This window comes from Loxodonta africana, chromosome 1 (genome assembly GCF_030014295.1).
Source record: "Loxodonta africana isolate mLoxAfr1 chromosome 1, mLoxAfr1.hap2, whole genome shotgun sequence".
Lineage (NCBI taxonomy): Eukaryota > Metazoa > Chordata > Mammalia > Proboscidea > Elephantidae > Loxodonta > Loxodonta africana.
Genome location: NC_087342.1, coordinates 171,313,155 through 171,335,116, shown reverse-complemented (window position 1 = coordinate 171,335,116; position 21,962 = coordinate 171,313,155). Strand labels below are relative to the sequence as shown.

Here is a 21,962-nt window from a genome sequence, read left to right as displayed (position 1 = left end):
GGGCAACAGCCATGTCCTGACTGATATTACTCCCCAGCCCTGCCACGTGGCACACCTGAGGCCATTGCTCAGCCAGGGATCTAATACAATTTCTGCAGTGAGATCTGGTCTCGAGTCCATTTTCTAGATTCCTGAGACTTACTGTGTGGACACCAGCATGAAGTTCAATGGCCAAACTTAAAACATACTTCTTTTAATAATGAGCTGTTTTCACCCTTAAACATTGATGTTTTCAATCCACACTCAGTTTAAAAAAAAAAAAATTTTTTTTTTTTTTAATCTAAGTAACACTTACCAGCTTAGCTCTGCAACTTGCTTTTATTGTCTATGCAATTGACACAGGTCACGTTTAATGCCAAATGGAGAACATCAGAAACCAAACTAGAAAATCTTGTGGTGAGTTTACTACTAAACTCTAACAGATGTGCCTGACTCAAGCTGTAGGCATCAGGACTGAAGCATAATTTTAGGTACAAATTACTTACTGAGAATATTTATAGACAGAAAACTTCTTAAGCAAAGGAGATTCTATGACATTTAACACAGATTATCCTGCAGTTTAGCAATTGATAAAGAAGCCAAACACTGTAAATGCATTAATTATGGTTTGTTTAGGAAAGCTTCCAGGGCAGAGTGCTTGATCTAATCATGTTGGTTTTGTCCAAAAGTTTTAAAAAGTTTTACAAGATGAAAATCTGACTCATTATCTCAAGTCGTAGTTTAGATTTTTTGAATTGTATTATTGTTTGGTAACCACTGGTCACAGTTTGCTATAAGTATAGCTATATTTACACTTATCTACATACATCCACTTTTACAAATTAGCTTTTGTACTGTATCTACCATATTTTGGATAAACTCCTGAAACTAGTTAACCCTTCCACATATCAGAATTCCCTCCTAACATGCATTTATTATGATACTTGTGAGCTAACAGTATATTGAAGACATATTACATTAGATACAATCATATTCAATTTAGAAACCAAAAGTAGTCAAAATATAAATTGCATTGCCATCTAATTTTTTTTTTTTTAATCATTTCTATTAGTTGCAGCCTTGGTTAAGCTCTCAGCTGCTAACCGAAAGGATGGCAGTTCAAACCCAACAGCCGCTCTGTGGGGGGAAGATGTGGCAGTCTGCTTCCATAAGGATTTACAGCCTTGGAAACCCAATGGGAGTTTTATTCTGTCCTGTAGGGTCACTATGAGTCAGAATCAAAGTGACAGCAATGGATTTGGTTTGGTTTTTGGTTCTACTAGTCATTAATTAAACAAGGCTTACTAATCATAAGTACTATAATCAGTCTTTTTAATCAAGAAAAATCAGGATGGAGGAAGGAAGAAGGAAAGATAAAAGAGACATTATAAAGGTCATAGTGAGACAAACATTTCCACTTGAAGGTATTTTCATAGACGTATACTAAAAAAAAAAAAAAAAAAAAAAAATTTTTTTTTATACTATAAGAAAGCTATGCCAAGTCATGAACTTTTCACACAGAAAATTATGTTGTATCAAATTTAAATTCGTTACAACTGCCATGTACATTAAACCAGTGATAACGAAAATGTAACTCAATATCTGATCTAGTGAAACAGCAACCAACATTAGCTCCCAGCCACATGAAGACTATCTCCAATGCCATCGCTGGTGTCAGCTAAACCTCAGCCAGTCTTCCCCAGCCATTTTTGAAAAAATATGTGACTACCTCAGGAAATCTTGAAAGAAGTCTCTGTGATGAGGCAATTTTGTTGCTCATTCTCAGTGCCCTGCATTTGCTTACTTAAAATAGACACTTGTACCAATGTCCTTTCTATTACTCGAAGGGGAAAAAAAATCACATACACACCAGTCTTTTTTCTTTCAGCTTGCAGAGAAGCAACTTGATCCAACCAGTGTTGAAACCTGAGTAGGTCACTGTACACCACGATAAAATTCCCTAATCCCTGAGCCAAATCTCCCTAAGGGGGGCCTCCTCCTGATCCTCCACTTCCCAGGCTGACTTTTCCATTCGCTCTCTCCTCTTTCCCCCTTTCATTTCCCCTACCTTCAAGCCTTGATATGTGATCCAAGGTGGGGGCTCAGGTTTCCGTTTTTACAGCTTAGGCCGTGCTAGCTGTATACATTCCTTTCTTTCTGCCGGGCAGTGATTACTTACCAGGGCTTAGTTTACACTGGTCCAGATGAAAGCCGTTCAGATGAAGGCAAACACAGCCAGGCAGCTCCAGCACCATCGATATGAAGCTGCACAAGGCCACATTGTGTTCTCAGTGACATTTTGTTGCACACATTTTTATACCGGCAACCAACTTGTTAGGTTACTCTACACTTTAGGCTTGAGGAGACCAAGGGGTAACAATACCATGAGATTTGGGGAGGGGTTTTGTTGATGTTGTTATTAATATTAAAAGCAGAAAATATTAATGAGTTCAAAATAACCCTTCTGCCTTTTGACTTTGACAAATCACATTTTAAATGAGAACTTTTGGTGCCGTTACGTTCAAGGAATGCCTACTGAACAATTTCACTAGAAATGTGATTTCATGATTCGCTAGCATGGTGTGCATGACATGGCTGGAGATTTCAGCCAAGGCTCTCTTATATTGTTCCAAACCAGACTGAAAATTCTTATCTTACAGGCAATTGAATTATTTGTTGGGTAAAACTTCTTATTTAATACTCTCTGGGTTGAAATGATGAAGATTAAAACTTCAAATAGTAGGTGGTGATTTGGAAAAAACATAACATTTTAAAAAGAGGAAATTTTGTGCACCAAAGTTAATTCCATACTTAGTCCTGCAGCACTGGCTAAAAATTGTGTAATTTTCCCCCTTCACACAATGTTGTTTTTGTTTCTTCCTTACCAGTTCAGACAAACATCTGTTATACTGTAGAAGGACAACTATCTCCCAAACCACGGAGTGTGCCCGCAGCCAAAGTCAACAACGTGAGCCCCAAGCATGAAGCACAGTCAGCCTTTATATCCAGCAGGGATAACATTTCACATGTTTTGATTAAAATTAGCTAATTTGTAATTCTAGAACCTATGAAACTTAAAAGCTGCCATCCATATAGATCACATTAGGCAGCATTTTAAAGGGCCAGAGCACACTGTGATTTCCTAATGGCCTTTTCCTCTCTCCTTTTCCCTCCTCCCCCATTTCAAAATGAAATTTAAAAAAAAAGTAATCTGGAAATGCAGAGCAGGAGGGAAGAGCAAAGTGAGGAAGAATGGCTATTGTAGAGTGTCTGAACTCCACAGCATCAAAAGACCACTTCTACTTTTTTTTTTTTAAGACAAACTGAAAAAAAAAAAAAAAAGGTCTCTTATTAGAATCAATGGTGGTTTCCATCACAAGGGATAGCGTTGATTTCCAAGGCAATTCTTCCTTAACTCTCCTTTCCATTGATGCTAAACCTGCAGCTCATGCTTTCAGGAACGGAGTTCCTCACCCAGAAATAAAAACCCCAACTCCAAAATTTAGATTGCTATTGACGTTTCAGGGAGGAAGGGAAAGTAAAGCATATGCACCTAGCTGCACATAAGGATGTCTATCCATATTCTCCTTCCTAAGCGTGGGCTACATACAAGGCACTCTCATAGAATATGCTCGTTCTAATCAAGAAAACGTCAAAACGTTTGCATGACATTTTCGTCCAGTTATTCTTTTAAATACAAACTTAAACTGACCAAGTCAGCTGGCAGTGTTAGGGATTCAAGGCAGAACATGCGGAACCCCAAGAAGGCAAACTAAGTTCCACGAAACCAGCTACTTGTTTGCAACTCATAGAAGGGAAATTATATAATTATAATTGTATATATGTAATATATCCATGTTAAATATCCGTAATAAACAAGACTCGCGAAATAAACACAGAATAAAACCTTTGCTTGGGCAAAAGGTGCAAGTTCAGGGAAAATAAGGAGGGTGAGGGGTTCCGGAGCTGAGCGGTGTTCTTGGGCAATCGCTCCAACACGAACAGCTGGAGCGCCAGGCTGCTGTACTCGCCACCTCTGGAGCACCGCTGGCCTGGCGGGGAGCCCGGCCTCGCCGAGAGGACGCCGGGCTGGCCTTTGCAAACAATGGGCAGACGCCCGGCGACAGCCGCCCCTCACACCGCTTTCTTCCAGCCGGGCTAGCTCGGATTTGATTAACTGGGAAGTGAGGCATGCAAAGGCGAGCGGGAGGCGGAGGCAACGACGAGAGAGAAGCGGGAGGCGGCGAACGAGGCGAGCCGGCAGTGAGGACAGTACCCAGACCCGCGCCGCTCGGGCCGCCCCTCACCGTGACACAGACGCACAGCCCCATTACACCGTCGCAGCGGGCTACATGGGGAGAAGTGTGACCGAGGAGTTGGGGAATGAACTAGGGAGGGAATGGAATGGGGCGCTCCCGGGGTGCCGCGGCCGGACGGCTCCTAACTTTGAACCATCGGAAGGATGGCTCCCAGAGAAGGGAGAAAAAAAACTACACCGCCCACTAGTAAAACCTCTTCTCCGTGTCCACACGCAGGGGACCCCTGGTCCCCTTCCCCTGAAACGCGTCGGTGCCAACCTGGGTTTTATGAGGTTAAATAGTATGTGGTTTCACGTTCCCCCCTCCCCCATCAAATCTGAGGGAGGCAAATCTCGGGGATGCAGCCCGCGAGTTGGCCTCCGTTTTGAACCTGGAGGAGGAGCTGAGGCGTTCTGGGCATTCTACAGAAATTGACAAGCGCTCCCCTGTTCCCCCAAATCCATACAACGGCCAAAGGAGAGCGGACGGAAGAAAGAGCTCCGTCTCCCCAGCCCCTGAGGTCCAAATATACCTTCATTTCCTCATTGATCTCCCTTTTCACTGGGTGAGCGGGTTTCCTGCTCCTCTTATTTTCCGGAGGTCTCCCTTCTTTCTCCATTTCTGCCATGTTTTTGTGTCTGGTTTCTGTGGAGATGAAATGGCTGCTGCTGCCGCCGGCGGTGGTGGTGGCGGTGGCGGTGGCGGTGGTGGTGGTAGTGGTGGTGGTGGTGGAGGTGGTGCTGATGGTGGCAATGCTGGCGGAGGTAGCGGGGCTGGCGGGGCCGGGGCTGGGAGGGGGAAGGGAAGGCAGGCACCGGAGAAGCGGGGTCTCTTCTAGCGGCGAAAAACGTCAGTGGCTGTCAGAGTGAAAGGTAGCTCGAGGAGTCTCGGGGATGCCGCCACCGCCGCTCCTGCTCCTGCTGCTGCTGCCGCCGCCGCCGCCGCCGCCAACGCCGCCAACGCCGCCGCTGCCCCTGCCGCCGCCGCCGCTTCTGCCGCTCCCGCCGCGGCCGCCGCCGCCGGGCTGCATCCTCGGTGCCCCGTGCAGTCGTCAGCCATCTTCCGTCGCTCTGTCCGTCTGCATGGGCGAGGGGGACTAGGGCCAGGCGCGGAGAGAGCTGCTCTGGGCGTGCGTGCGTGGATGTGTGTGTGCGCCCGGGAGAGCGCGCCAGCCCCGGCGCCCAGCGCCTCCCGCGAGCCGAGCCGGGGGCGGGCCGGGGGCCGGCGCGGGAGGAGGGGAGGAAGGGGGACTAGGAGGGAGAGGGCCAGAGTGGGGGAGAGGTGGGGGGGCTAGGACAGCCCCCCGGCTCCCGAGCGGGCGTGGCTTCCACCGTCACCGTGTACGCGGATGCTGCGCTGCTCCGGGGGCTGCTCGCGGCCGCCTATTCCTCCTCGGCCCGCACGGGCTGAACGCGGCACCCCTCGCATCGGCCTCCCTCTGCGAGGCTCCGGGTCGGTACCCGCCTGCCCCCGGGTCTTCGCGCTCGCGCCGACCCCAGTCCTTCTTTTTAGCTCCGTGATGTGGGTTCGAGTGGGTTTGGAGTTTTTTCAGTCCGTCCTGGTAGCTGCTGAGGAAAATGAATGGGGGTGAGGGGAGGAGGTTGGACAGTGGGAGGGCGCGGGGACCTGAGGCCGCGGCGGCAAGAGAGGGCTCCTTCCCCCTCTACCCCCCGGGAAGGCGAACAGCTCGCCGCCTCTGGATTGCAGCTTCGGGGCTTCTGGAGGGTGGGAGGAAACCACACTCCTGACCTCTCCTCCGCTACTAGGATAGAGTGTTCCCCTCTGGGGGCCACCGTGGCGTGCTTGGAGGCCCCAGGGCCCTTGGAGAGGTTCCCGCACCCTGCCCGGCCAGACCCTGCAAGGCGCGGGGTGTGACTGCGCTTCCAAGAAAGCTTTTGACTTGTTTGCCTCCCAATGAACCATTTAGAAGTAAGGCACTTCGGCCTTCTGCCCCGTTCTTGCTCTCTTTTATTTGTTTTCTCCCCTGTTCTGTATCTTGCACAGCCCACACACAGACACAGACACACACACACACAGACACACACACACACAGACACACACACGTGTTCCGCCACAAAGTAACAATTTTACCCCGTGACCCCACGTGGGCCCTTCTCCTGGTGCCCTGGGTTTATCCCCCAAAAGCTTGGGCTGCGTAGGTGCTGCGGGGAGCGCAGGGTCCCGCTTGGGGTTCCCGCTCTCCAGGAACTGGACGCCTTGGCCACGCCCAGGCGGAACCCTCCCCACTCCGCCCGGTTGCACTCTCTCGGCGACTTCTTAGCACTCGTCTGCTCTCCCCGGAGCCGCGCTAGTTACCCCTGCTCTCACGCGCCCCCTCGTTGGCCCTCTCCTTCCTTGTTTAGGGCCAAGCTCGGATTGCGCCTGTCTCTCTCGCCGGGTGAGGCATTGGTGTGAACAGTCTGAGAAGGCTTCCGTGAGATACGCGGCCGTGAACTCTCGTACATGCTGCGGGGACACACTGACATTCCCTGCTTTGCTTTCCCGCGCCGCAACACTTCGTAATTACCTGACACAGTGAGGTATGGGGGTGTCCATTGTTCTACTGCTCGTTATTGTGGAGTGTTCATTATGACAGTAGTGGAACTTAAAATTACACTTTTTACGTCCTTAAAAGAATGAATTAGGTGTGGGAATATGAATAAGCTTTCCATTAAAGTCTCTTTGGCCTGTCAAATGAGGCTCGTTCTGGGTATTGCATTCCCTAATTTGCATCTTAGCATTGTTTTGTTTCTTAAACATCAAATTAGAGATATTGGGGGGTGTTCCCAGGAAACCTGAGCACCTCCACATTGCCTATTTTGCATTTTAACATTATTTCGTTTCGTAAACGCCAAATTACAAATACTTGGGGAGTTTACTCAGGAGAGCTGAGCACAACCTTTCGCCTCTTCTCTTCCATGTCTGGGGGAAGCAAGGAGAAATTGTACCCGGCTTGGCGCAGTTCCCCAGGTCCCAGAGCGAGCGGGACCGAGCCTGGCTTGGCGCCTGCGAGGCATCCACGCGATACACCTGTGAGGAAGAAGTTCCTGGGGCGGTTAGCCAGGACGCCGAAGAGTCGAGGGACCAAGGATTGATGGGGTTTTTGGAAGCGCTCTGCAATATACCAAAAAACCCAGCCCAGCTCTGCAATATAGGCGTCCTCTCTCAGAGATTTTCCCAGTATCGTAAGGGAGCGTACCCAGGTACGCCGAGGTTGTGAGCTCTACGCTCTTTGGCTGGGTATCACAACCACAGTATCACTGCAGACCTTCGATGACCCACACCAAAAGGCTTCAGAACGGAGCCCAAACGAGTTTGCACTGGCACTCCCCCCTCCCTCGTGGAACGACACCACCTTCCAAGTGTGTGAGGGCGAGTGTATTTCTCAGTGGGGATTATTACCTTTATGCTGTTGCTGGGGGGCAGAAAGGAAGAGGGAGTCTTTCTTTTTTTTTTTTTTAATCTGAATTTCATCCAAAATATCTGATAAATAATATGTGATTTGGAATTAGTTTTCTCAGTTTTGTCCTCTTGGTCTTTAATGAGAGAAGTAGTAGGAAAACTTTTTTTTTTTTTAAATATTCTAAAATTGTGGAAACGTATGTTGTAAACTGTACGTAAAAAGAAGCTTTTTGTCTTTTGGAACATATTTAAGTTCCCTCTGTTTCCGCTGGTGCCAGAACCATTACCATTGATTTACTGTTGTTCAGCCACTATCGAGTAATAAGTTATATAGCCCAGTCCTAAGATACAGAGTCACAAGTTAATAAACAGAAAAGATGACCTATAGCCCAGAGTTATATTTAGATAAAGCTATATTTCCTTCAAAGAAATTTACTTCTCCGAGATGGTTCAGGCATTTAATAAAAATAATGATCTTAACCATCCACCTGCTCCCTCCCAAGGATATATTCACCAGAAAACTGAGGTGGGAAGGTTGTGTTAGAATTCATGATGAAAGTCTTTAGTGACAGAACAAAAGCTCGTAGAGTATGTGTGAGGAAAACTTTTAGTCTAGAATGAACTTCAGAACTAATGATTGTTACACGTTAATGGCTCTAGGTTTTTTCGAATATTCTATAGATGAAGAATGGAGCCCTGGTGGTGCAGTGGTTAAGAACTCAGCTGCTAACCAAAAGATCTGCAGTTTGAATCCACCAGCTGCTCCTTAGAAACCCTATGGGGCAGATCTACTCTGTCCTGTGCCATCTCTATAAGTCAGAATGGACTCAATGGCAACAGGTTTACAGATGAAGACAATTATGAGAAGAGTTGCTGCTTTATGTATTTTGACTTATCATAAAAGTCAAATAATGTTCCCTGGATAATTTCATACAGCCTGTAAGAATATAACCCTATGTGAGTAGGGGCAATTTTATACATATCTCAGAAGAGCCACCCTTCTGCTCCCCAACCACCAATATACACACACATACTTACGGAAGTGAAAATGTTGTTAACTGCTGTTGAGTCAACCCAGGACTCATGGCAGCCCATACACAGTAGAATGAAATACTGCCTAATCTTGTACCATTCTTATGATCTGTTGCAGATTGAACTATTGTGATCCACAAGGTTTTCATTGGCTGATTTTTGGAAATAGATTGCCAGGACTTTCTTCCTAGTCTGTCTTAGTCTGGAAGCTCCACGGAAAGAAACCTCTTCAGCATCACAGTAACACATAAGCCCCCACTGAGAGACAAGAGGGGGCTGCACATGAGATGTGTTGGCCAGGAATCAAACCTGGGTCTCCTGCATAGAAGGTAAGAATTTTACCACTGAATCACTAATGCCCCCATGAAGCAAGAATAGCCTGCCAGAAAGTAATAATAATTACTTACCCACACACACTCCCACACTTCTGTCAGTTCCTCTTACTGTAGGGGCTTGTGTATTGCTGTGATGTTGGAAGCTATGCCACCGGTATTCAAGTATCAGCAGGGTCACCCATGGCGGACAGGTTTCAGCTGAGTTTCTAGGCTAAGACAGGCTAGGAAGAAGGAACCAGCGGTCTGCTTCTGAAAAGAATTAACCAGTGAAAACCTTATGAATAGCAGCAGAACATTGTCTGATATAGTGCTGGAAGATGAGCCCCTCAGGTTGGAAGGCACTCAAAATACGACTGGGAAAGAGCTGCCTCCTCAAAGTAGAGTGGACCTTAATGATGTGGATGGAGTCAAGCTCTCAGGACCTTTATTTGCTGATAAGGCATGGCTCAAAATGGGAGGAAACAGCTGCAAACATCCATTAATAATCAGAATGTGAAATGTATGAACTATGAATCTAGGAAAATTGTAAATCATCAAAAATGAAATGGAACACGTAAACATTGATATCCTAGGCATTTGTGAGTGGAATGGACTGGTATTGGTCATTTTGAATTGGACAATCATGGTCTACTATGCTGGGAATGACAGCTTAAAGAGGAATGGCATTAAATTCATCATCGAAAAGAACATTTCAAGATTTATCTTGAAGTACAACACTCTCAGTGATAAGATAATATCAATACTCCTACAAGGAAGACCAGTTAATATGACTATTATTTAAATTTACACACCAACCACTAATGCCAAAGGTGAAGAAATTGAAGATTTTTACCAACTTCTGCAGTCTGAAGTTGATCAAACATACAGTCAGGTTGCACAGATAATTACTGCTGATTGGAATGCCAAAGTTGGAGACAAAGAAGAAGGATCGGTAGTTGGAAAATAGGGCCTTGGTGGTAGAAACAATGCCAGAGATCACATGATTGAATTTTGTAAGACCAATGACATCTTCATTACAAATACCTTTTTTTCACCAACATAAGCAGCAACTATACACATGGACCTCACCAGATAGAATACACAGGAATCAAATTGACCACATCTGTGGAAAGAGGTGATGGAAAAGGTCAATATCATCAGTCAGAACAAGGCCAGAAGCTGACTACGGATCAGACCATCAGTCATTCATATGCAGGTTCAAATTGAAACTGAAGAAAATTAGAAAAAGTCCACAAGAGCCAAAGTACAACCTTGAGTATAACCCACCTGGATTTAGAGACCATCTCAAGAATGGATTTGACACATAGAACACTAATGACTGAAGACCAGACGAGTTGTGGAATGACATCAAGGACATGATACACGAAGAAAGCAAGGGGTCATTAAAAAGACAAGAGAGAAAGAAAAGACCTAAACGGATGTCAGAAGAGACTCTAAAACTTGCTCTTGAACATCAAGTAGCTAAAGCAAAAGGAAAAAATGAAGTAAAAGAGCTGAAGAGAAGTTTTCAAAGGGAGGCTCAAGAAGACAAAATAAAGTATTATGATGACTTGAACAGAAATCTGGAGATAGAAAACCACGAGGGAAGAACATGCTCAGCATTTCTCAAGCTGAAAGAACTGAAGAAAAAATTCGAGCCTCGAGTTGCAATACTGAAGGATTCTACAGGGAAAATATTAAACGACACAGGGAGCATCAAAAGAAGATGGAAGGAATACACAGAGTCACTATATCAAAAGGAATTGGTCGACATTCAACCATTTCAGGAGGTAACATATGATCAGGAATCCATGGTACTGAAGGAAGAAGTTCAAGCTGCACTGAAGGCATTGGCAAAAAACAAAGGTCCGGGAATTGACAGAATTATCAATTGAGATGTTTCAACAAATGGAAGCAGTGCTGGAAGTGCTCACTCATCTATGCCAAGAAATTTGGAATAGAGCTACCTGGCCAAATGACAGAAAGAGATCCATATTTATGCCTATTCCCAAGAAAAGCATTCCAACCAAATGTGGAAATTATCAAACAATATCATTAATATCACACACAAGCAAAATTTTGCTGAAGATCATTCAAAAGCAGCTGCAGCAGCATATCAACAGGGAATTGCCAGAAATTCAAGCCCTATTTCGAAGAGGATGTGGAACCAGGGATATCATTGCTGATGTCAGATGGATCCTAGCTGAAAGCAGAGAATACCAGAAAGATGTTTACCTGTGGACTATGCTAAGGCATTCGACTCTGTGGATCATACCAAATTATGATAACATTGTGGAGAATGGGAATTCCAGAACACTTAATTGTGCTTATGAGGAATCTGTACATGGATCAAGAGACAGACTTTCAAGCAGAACAAGGGGATACTGCATGGTTTAAAGTTAGGAAAGGTGTGCGTCAGGGTTGTATCCTTTTACCATACCTATTCAATCTGTATGCTGGGCAAATAATCTGAGAACCTGGACTATACGAAGAAGAATGGGGTATTACGCATTATGCAGATGACACAACATTGCTTGCTGAAAGTGAAGAGGACTTGAAGCACTTACCGATGAAGATCGAAGACCATAGCCTTTCGTATGGATTACACCTCAACATAAAGAAAGCAAAAATGCTCACAACTGGACCAATAAGCAACATCATGATAAACACAGAGGAGATTGAGATTGTCAAGGATTTCATTTTACTTGGATCCACAGTCAACACCCATGGAAGCAGCAGTCAAAAAATCAAAAGACACATTGCATTGGGTAAATTGGCTGCAAAACACCTCTTTAAAGCATTGAAAAGCAAGGATGTCACTTTGAGGACTAAGGTGCACCTGACCCAAGCCAAGGTGTTTTCAATTGCCTCATATGTGTGCAAAAGCTGGACATTGAATAAGGAAGAGAGAAGAAGAACTGACAGCTTTGAATTGTGGTGCTGGCGAAGAATATTGATTATACCATGGACTACCAAAAGAATGAAACAATCTGTCTTGGAAGAAGTACAGCCAGAATCCTCCTTAGAAGCAAGGATGGTAAGACTACATCTCACATACTTTGGACACATTATCAGGAGGGATCAGTCCCTGGAGAAGGACATCATGCTTGGTAAAGTAGAAGGTCAGTGAAAAAGAGGAAGACCCTTATCAAGATGGATTGACACAGTGGCTGCAACAATGGGTTTAAGCATAACAATGATTGTGAGGATGATGCAGGATGGGGCAATGTTTCATTCTATTGTGCAGAGGGTCGCTATGAGTTGGAACTGACTCAACGGCACCTAACAACAGCAACCCACCCACACACGTCCGAGTTTATGGACGTACAGTTAGCCTTCAAATATCCCTCTACTGCCTTTGCTAGACACTAAGGTGGATACAAGGACTCCCCATTCATACATTGCTTGGGTACATTTTTGTGACTTCGTGTACTCTTCAAGGCTACACTCGATGTTAATTCTTGCCTGATTCATGTAAAAGAAAAAAAAAAGCACATCAGAGAAGAGGTGGGAAGACCACTGGGTGATCTGCCTTGGACCCTCAACTTCTAAATCTGCTTTTTGTTATCCCCAAGAATACCTAACTCAGAGGCCCATTCCTCATGCCAGGGTAGGAGTTAATAACTATCTGTTGCTTGATTAGAATGATATAATAACAAGCATACAAGGAGGTCTTTCTGTATATTGTTGGAAATTAATGTTCATCTTGGAAAAGCTCTGTGATCCAAGCAAATATGGAGACTAAAATGTGTGGAATAATTACTATGCTGAACACATTAAAAGAATTGTTTATATTCACAAAACCCTATGAGGCAGCTTCTACTATTAACCCCATTTTATAGATGAGAAAACTAAAGTTTATTCACAAGCTAAGCTACTAAATCATAAGCTAGTAAGTGATGGGATTTAAATCCCTGACTTTCTGTCCAACTCTAGATTTGGAGCTCTTAACAGTACGCTAAACTGCTTTTATGAATTCCTTTAATAATTTTTTTTCTTATCTAAGGCTCACATTTTAACATCTCTGAAATTGCGATGCATCTTATGATGAATTTTTATAATTACTAATGGCAGCGCTCCCCTGCCCCCCTCAATGGAATATAAAATGATAGCACCTTTTCCGATCGGTGGTGTATTAGGCTAAGTTGGACTATGCTGCAATAACAACCAGAAATCAACAAAGATTTATACTTATTACTCAAAGTCTATTGAAGATTTATGTGATTCTGCAGAGTAACTGTCCTCCATGTGATGGCTTGGCATTGCACCTCCATAGCAGCAAGTTCTTCCATAATTCCTACTGTAATGGAAGATAGAGCCCTGGAGGGCCTCACGTCGGCAATTAGCCTCCAATCCGTTGGTTAGATTTAGTCACATGCTTCTGCCAAACTGCAAGTGAAACTGGGACATTAATCCTCCTATGTTCCCCAAAGGTAAGGAGAACTGGATATGGGTAAGCATTTGATGTTTATACAACAAAAGGCAACTTTGATTCAACGAAGTATGGTCATTGAGATCAATTGACGTAAAATATTAAGAATGCGTTTAGGTCAAAACTAATGAACAATGATTGGTCTGTGGTTTGTTATATTAAGTGTAACACATACTTTCAAGATTCATGCCCATGCTTAATTGCAATGAAAAAAATTCTAGAATCAATTTCAAAAAGAGCGAGCATTATGCAATGACATAACTATAATCCAGAGATTTTAGCTAGGGTTCTATAGATAAGCTTCTAGGGCTCTGGAATCTCATGAAATCATATTCAAAACTTTCTGTGCATTTCTTCTTGGAAGTGGGAATATAGCTGTCTTCAGATTTCAATTGATGTTCATGATTTAGTCATTCATTTATTCAACAAATATATATTGAAGGTCCACTGTATTCCAAGCACTGTTCTGGGTGTTGGGATCCAGCTGTAAACATGATAGACAAGGTCCCAAATCTCATGCACTTACAGCCTGAAGAAGGGACAATAAACAAGCAAACAAGAAGATAATTTCAGACCCAGATAGGTGACATAAAAAGACAACATGATAGAAACTGGAGTAGGATGGGCATAGGGGTGGGGGGGTTCAGCTTTAGCTAAAGTGGTCATGAAAGACCTCTATGAAGTGAAATTTGACCTGAACAGGAAGGATGAGAAGGAATTTCCCATGCAGAGATCTTGGAATCCTGGAGAAAAGTATTCCAGTCAGAATTTTGAAGGCTCTGAAGAATGGATGTGCTCAGCATGTTTGAGAAATTGAAATGTCTGGAGTGTAGAGAGGAGCAGAATGGTAGGAGAAGAAATGAAAGAAGAATGCAGAGGCCAGATCATATATGGCTTTGTAGCTCCTGGTAAGGGATAGGAAATGTGTTTTAAGAGGAATGTGGGCAAATGCACAATGGAAAGAAACCCTCCTTTGAGTGGGAAGGCCTAAATTTCTTTCTTGCTCCAACATTTCCATGTGTGGGCCATCTAGCCATCATTAACTCTGCCATCCAATACCAGGTTAACCCAGTCTGGCACCCCTCAGAGGGGGCCCTGTCCCTCTTGCTGCTTCAAGAGCATCCTGGTCCCCTTTGCCATACAAGGCAAAGACCATGACCTTCCCAGAAAAATGAAGGCCTTTCTTTAGTCACAGGGGTATAAAAAGCTTCCCAGCTGGTAGACTCAAGGTCCTTTGCAGGAAGATGAAGGGCTTCATCCTTTCTGGTGTGGCCTTGAGCAAGTCATTGTACTTCAATCTTCATTTCTGCATTTGTGAAATGGGAATAGTAATATATATCATGGAGTACTACTGTGACAACCACATAATGTATATTAAAGTAAACTAAAAATAAACTGTACAGATGTCTGCATAAACAATTATTTGTTCTTCTGAGGATTATTATCGTGTTACTATAGACTTAGGTTTATACGTACAGGTTAATACTGGGGTGTGCCAATTAAGGAAGCTTGGCACACAAGGAATTATTACCTGCATGATAAAATTTTTCTCCATTTTCAAATTAATGCACAATTTGTTGGTTTTAGCTGCCTTCAAGTCGGCTCTCAACACATGCGAGCCCCATGTGTGACAGAGTAGAACTTCACCATAGGGTTTCTTGGCTGCAATATTTATGGAAGCAGACTGCCAGACCTTTTATTCTGCAGAGCTACTGGGTGGGTTCAAACCGCCAACTTTTAGGTTAGAAGACAATTAAAAATCACCTTTGTCACCCTGGCTCCCAATGCACAGTAGGGTCCCTTTTAATAGTATTTAACTAAAATGTAATAATTTTAATTTATTAAAAAGCGATTTTCATACACATTTTCAGGGAAATTTCTTCTCATCCTTCCTGTTTAGGATTAGGCACATTTTGATTACACGCATTGAGCCAAACATACCAGTACCTATGTGTTGAAGGAAAAGGTCATATCAAGTTACAATTTTTTAATTCTTATTCATTGAATCAGTGATCAAAGCTCAATATTTATTTACTCCAAGCATCTTGATTCTGTGACCAAAAAAATTTTAAACTCAACTCTCAACGTGCATATCTAAATATAACAGCTGTATGTGTATTTAGGGAAACCCTGGTGGCATAGTGGTTAAGTGCTACAGCTGCTAACCAAAAGGTTGGCAGTTCGAATCCACCAGGTGCTCCTTGGAAACTCCGTGGGGCAGTTTCACTCTGTCCTATAGGGTCGCTGTGAGTTGGAATAGACTTGACGGCAACGGGTTTGGTTTTTTGGTTTTATGTATATTCGGCATACAGAAGTAAACAAACTAACCAAGTGAGAGCTTGGTATAGCAGGGGAGTCAGCCACATCACTTGGATTGGCAGAGGCTTAAAGGCAGGCATGGGAGTGGGACAGCTTTACAGTGAAAAAAAGGAAAGACTTCAGGTTTGCTTGGATTGGAGGCTGTTGGCATGGGGAAGCTGAAGGAGGACTAACTAGAATCTGCCTAATTAGAAGCAGGTATTTTATGTGATTGGTTTGGGGGCATATTTGGCTATCCCCAGCTGATCCTAAATTGGAAGGGACCTAAATTGGAAGAGGCAGATTTAGGAAGCTTGCAGTCATTGACCAAATTCTAACCATTCTGGGCTGATTTTGGCTGGTAGAAGCTGTGGTTTGGATTCTCTGGCTTGTTGCTGCAGAGGCTGTGGGTCAAAGTTCTATTGTCACATATAGTCTGGCCACTGTCCATTTGCCTATCCAGTCTCTCAAGCCATTTACTAGAAAACTCATTACCTGGAAAGCAATTTAGGCCAGACAACTGAGAAGAAAACAGATCAAGGTATGAGGCAGCTGCCATTTGTGGTGAGATAGTATTTGATGCATTAAGAGAAGTTCTGTTTTAGTTGTACCTGCTAATTCTTGTCTGTCCCATGTACTCATTCCTTCAAATTAGGCGTTGGCATCCTCTGCTTCAGGATAACCATATTATAAAAGAAATTCACAGAAAATGGACTTTTGAGTTTTAAAATGGACTTGTGAAACTCAAGGCAGAAACAATAGTTTGAGAGAATGTTTGTTTGAGTTTCAAAAGCCTAGAACTGAATATCAAGACCTAATGACCTGAAGGATTTAGTTTGCCATAAATATTAAAAAAAAAAAAAAAAAATTGGTTTAAAAAAAGAATGGATAAGCCAAAAGGAGTTTTCCCAGCCCAGAAAGAAGTTGAGGTTGTGTGAGTTTGGGAGAAAGAAGGAGCAAGTTAACAAAGGCGCTTAGACGCTAGAAGGAACCTCACTGTAGATCCCCAACCAGGTCCCAGTGTTCAGGAGTGGGCCCAGGAGTGAGAGGAACAGCTGAAAAACTTGCTTAGTTTGAGAGAATTGGGAGCAGGAGAAGAGGCCGCTTGTCCCTCCCTTCCAAGACAGAGCCTGAAATAGCAGCAAGCCTCAGAAAGCAGCCCAGCCCAAGCTGGTACAGGCAGGTGCAGTGGAGTAGGCACAGCAGTGTGAAGGAGCCTGGGCAGAAGGGTCTGGGGCAACCAGACAGGCTCTCTACCCACTACACTATGTGTTTCATGTGTGACGAGAGTGGAGCAGGTATGGCTTTCAGAGACTGCAGACTTGGAGTAGCCGTGCACCCAAATGTTTGATCAGACACTCCACGAGGACTCCCATCTCAGAGGATGCCAGCTGAAGAGATGACTGTGACCAAGAAATAGATGACACTAATCTCTGCATGTAAATGCCAACCTGATGAGAAAAGCACAGGGGTGAGGCAAGAGAAGAGCAAATCAACTGAGATTACCTGGAGATTTCATTTCCACTTCCTGGCGGAGCAGTCCCGTGAAACAGACACTGAGTTCAATTGTAAAGAAATAAAGAGTTTACACTTAGCAAATACCTGAGATTTTTCCGCTGATACAGCTCAACATATATTCACACTAGGACTCAAGCTTACTTTCAAGCAATTAAGAAAATGGAGTTCTCTAGTTCCTTAAGTAAATTTGGGGCAATATCTGCCTAATTATTTAATATATAGTTAGTATCACCCAAAAGAAAATGGTTTGTTTGGGATTATGCTCTTAATATTATAATAAAATCTGCTTAAACACAGGACATTTTCAGTAACTAATCAAAACTCTGATAAAATACAACTTCACTTAGTATCTGAGTCACTGCCTCAGTATCTTGCCATTGTGGTACTTAAGGATATCCACTGATGAAATCAGAATTCTTTTCTTTATTTGATTTACATAGATACTACTGTAGACTTACAATAATGCAATGTTTCCTTTAGAGAAATAATCAAATATTGTTAAAATTATTAAACCTCTGACAACCCTATGTGGAGCTATCACATCAACTATCATGTATTGAATTCCCCCCTATAAGTTGAGTATTTTGCATACATTATCTTGTTTATTTCTCATGACGAACCTTGAGATGAAGTATTATTGTCCCCATTTCATACCGTGGGAAAGTAAGGCTGAGTACTGGGTCATACTAGGAAGTGGCTGATTCAGTATACAAGTTCCCCATTGGCCAACTCCTAGACTGGTAAGGTATAATTTCACCAGCACTACACTGCTGCTCCTCTGTGCTCATCTCTTTTATCACCTTTTTGGAATGTAGAGCATATAGATAGGGTAAGTAATTTTAATTTCTTCTTTATTCTAATTTACACATGGCTGTTATGAAAATTAGAACAGCCATAACCAAATACTCAACCTTACAAAAGTAACTTACTACATTTGAATATTCTGAAACCAAATATAGTATTCAGCAAATGGTTACAAAGGATTGATATCTATGTTTTGACCTCCCTCCTTTGAGGAACATTATGGGTAGTAAAAAAAACATTTTTCCATCACAGAAAATTTGTCTCCAATGTGCTGTTGGGCCATAAGTTGTCTCTTTATTACATCCCAGAGGGAGGAAGTTGAGTGAAAAGATTCTGCAGTTTAACTATGAGAAGACGTTATACATTTCAGGGAAGAAAAAAAAAAATCTATCAAAACGTAAGTAGATAAATTAAGGATTTTGTAATAAGTCTTGGGATGGAAGTTGTCCATTTGTATTTTAAAAATTCCATCAGAACTACTAAATCTGTATACCAGATGCTGAAGAAGGTCTTATGCTTGAACTCAGTTCTGCTTTTTCCACCTGAAGTCAGGGTCTTTAGTGTGTCTGATCTCCATCTGGAGGCCTGGAAGTAGGGGAGAGCTGACAGAGACAGTCAAAACAATATGATCCAGGTTTGGTGACTGGAAGGCACTCCCTAAGATATTCTCAGAATATACAGTGTGGGGAGGGGCTGGTGTCCTAAACTGGAAAACAATACCCAGCTAGGGAATAAATGAAGCGCAAAGAAAGTACAGAACTCAAGAACATGTCATCAAGTTGTAATGAGGAGAGTTGAGCATGAGTCTGTATTGAGTTCCCTACACTGACCACATAGTCTCCACTGGGGCTCTCTTTTCATGTGGTGGGCATGAACAATTGCAAAGAATTTTAGTAATAACAAAAGATACTATTTACTGGATGCTTCTTTATACACCAAGGACCGTGCTAAATACTTCACAGAGATTGTTTTCTTTAATTCCCACAACCCTCTGTCACAGATGTTGGTTTTAGTTCCATTTCACAGATGAGGAAATGGAAGGTTAAAGGGATTAAGCAACACAGCTAGTAAGTAGCCCAGCAGTCTGACTCCAGAGTCTAGAACTCTCTCTGTGTCCTGCAATACCAATGCTATTAGTCAGGGCTCTTGCTTGCAAGCAACAAAAGCAAAATCTGCCTACAGAAAAAAAAAAAATTGGAAGAAAGAGGGCCTCATAGATACTGTTGTTGTTGTTATGTGCCCTCGAATGGATTCTGACTCATAGAGATCCTGTACAACAAAGTAGAACTGCCCCATAGGGTTTCCTAGACAGAAATCTTTATGGGAGCAGACAGCCAGGTCTTTTCTCCCAAGGAGCGGCTGGTAGGTTTGAACCATCGACTTTTTGGTTAGCAGCCAAATGCTTAATCAGTTGCACCAGCAGGGCTCCTTTTATAGATGTTCAGGGGGTGGAACAGCAGTCTTGGGAAATGGACAGGTACGTAGGAGCTCAGGGAGCCAGGATAAAGGAAAACTCTATCCGAGATGCTGTCATCTCTACTTCTGATGCACCCCATCTGCCAGAAACCACCATTGGACACTATGCTGCTCCAGATGTTCCTCCTTCATCTCAGGTATGCACCAACCTGGCTGGGAGTGTCCTTGGCCAAAGCCCATGTCAGGCGCCCTGCTCCTGGGTGTGATGCCAGGGTGTGACAAGAGTAAGATTCAAACCGTGATGGATGGTGAGGCACTCTATCCTACCAGGACCACATTCAATGAGGAAGCTCCTAAAAGACAGGACAGATGAAGTTTCTCAGCCAAAGGGAAGTTACAGACATCTTCCTAGACTACCCACTGTAGCCACTTTTTAGCAAGTCATTTCATTAGGAAAGTAAATGTAGGTCTGTAAAATAATTTTGAAAGGCCAGGCAAAGGTCGAATTGTGCAAACATTATATATTACAAATCAAAATCTGACTGACTTGAAAACGCATCCTAAGAGATGCATTTGCAATCTCTAAAAGCAAACTCCGAAAAGGCAAATTTAGTAAACCATAGGCTACACATCAATTAATTACAATGCTTAGGGAATGGAATGTTCTTGTTAACTTAAGATTTCTACCTAAATGTAATCAAGCCTTTAAAAAGGCCCACATGTCTTTATGTTTCAGATCTTGCCACTGGAATTCTTAATAAAATATTTGGATAGAGAAGACTTTGCAGTGCCTCAGAATTATTAATGCCACAATGTGTGGTTGCAAAGTGCAGTAGGTATGGATTAAATGGGCAGAGATCCCAGGGTATACATGCCATATGCACTTCATTAACCAAACTTCTGACTTGAGTTTGCCTTCTATTTTCTATCTCGTCACATAAAAATTGGTAAAGTGGAAAAATAAATCCTGATCATTTAAACAAACATTTTATTTGGAGCCAAAAGCCAGCATCCTCCTAGGCACTGTGAACATAAACAAATGATGAAGTGTTCAAAAAGTGAGATGGGAATTCAGAAAAGGGAATAATTAATTCTGAGTGAGGAACAGAGGTGGCGACCATCTGAGTCGGGCCTTGAAAGATGATGACAGGGTATTGTTGGGTGAGGGAGGGAGGAGGAGGGGCAGTCTAGGTAGAAAGAAAAATATGAAGAAAGGAGGTGCCAAGAGGTGAATGTACAAATAGAGTTAAGGGAAGGGCGAATAACTCAGGTTGCCTAGGGTGAGTTTGTTAATGGGGACTATGAGGTCACTACAAAGGTAGGGTGGTGCCAGATTTTCAGTGGCCTTTAATACCATCTGTCATGGGTAGAATTGTGTACCCCCAAAATATGTGTCAACTTGGTTAGGCCATGGTTCCCAGTATTGTGTGGTTGTCCTCCATTCTGTGACTGATACAATTTTCCTATATGTTGTAAATTCTAATCTCTGCCTGTGGTTAACAAGGCAAGATTGGATTATGTTGAAGAGGATTATGGTGGGATTGTAATACCCTTACTCAAATCACATCCCTGATCCAATGTAAAGGGAGTCTCCCTGGGGTGTGGCCTTTAACACCTTTTATCGTACAAGAGATAAAAGGAAGGGGAAGTGAGCAGAGAGTTGGGAACCTCATACCACCAAGAAAGCAGCACCAGGAGCAGAGGGTGTGCTTTGGACCCAGGGTCCCTGCACCTGAGAAACTCCTTGACCAGGGAATGATTGATGAGAAGGACCTTCCTCCAGAGCCAACAGAGAGAGAAAGGCTTCCCTGAAGCTGATGCCCTGAATTTGAACTTGTAGCCTACTAGACTGTGAGAGAATAAATTTCTCTTTGTTAAAGCCATCCACTTGTGGCATTTCTGTTATAGCAACACTAGATAACTAGGACACCATCCAAAAGGAGCTTGTACTTTTTTCCAAGAACCCTTGGAAACTACCAATTCTTTTTTAATAGACGAATGACAAGATTATAGATGTGGGATAGGAAAATCACCCTGACAAGAGGTGAACGGCAGGAGGAAAGATCAGAGGCAGAAAACTATGTAAGAGGTGATTGCAATAGCCCAAGAGGGAATAAATGATGGCTTAAACTAGTGAGGTAGTGATTATAAATGATTGCTTAGACTAGTGAGGAAGTAGTTGGAAGAATTCTCTGTCTGAGAGTTTCCTTAGAGACAGAATCCATAGGAATAGGTGTCTGAACATGGAGGATGAAGAAATGTGTATTTTGGATGATAAAGCCCATCGTATAATAACTATTTCATTTTGCAACAATGACAATTACATTTCTAATTAGCTTATTGAATAAATGGAGTGGTGTTTCCCACTTTTGGTTGATCATTACCCCATCCTAGACCTATTGCATCAGGTTATCTAGAAGTGAAGCCCAGTAATCCATATTTTAAAGCTCTCCAGGGAATTCCGATGGT

The 21,962-nt window shown here is 43.2% G+C and overlaps 1 protein-coding gene across 1 annotated transcript in view; it reads right to left on the bottom strand.

Moving 5' to 3' along the window:
* Positions 1-5,156, bottom strand: part of SOBP (sine oculis binding protein homolog) — a 166,892-nt gene extending 161,736 nt beyond the window's left edge. Inside the window, exon 1 of the mRNA XM_064289451.1 lies at positions 4,810-5,156. Within this exon, the coding sequence (XP_064145521.1) occupies positions 4,810-4,905 (96 nt within the window). The 5' untranslated portion in view covers positions 4,906-5,156. The remainder of the gene's footprint in view (positions 1-4,809) is intronic.
* Between the last annotated feature and the right edge of the window lie 16,806 nt (positions 5,157-21,962).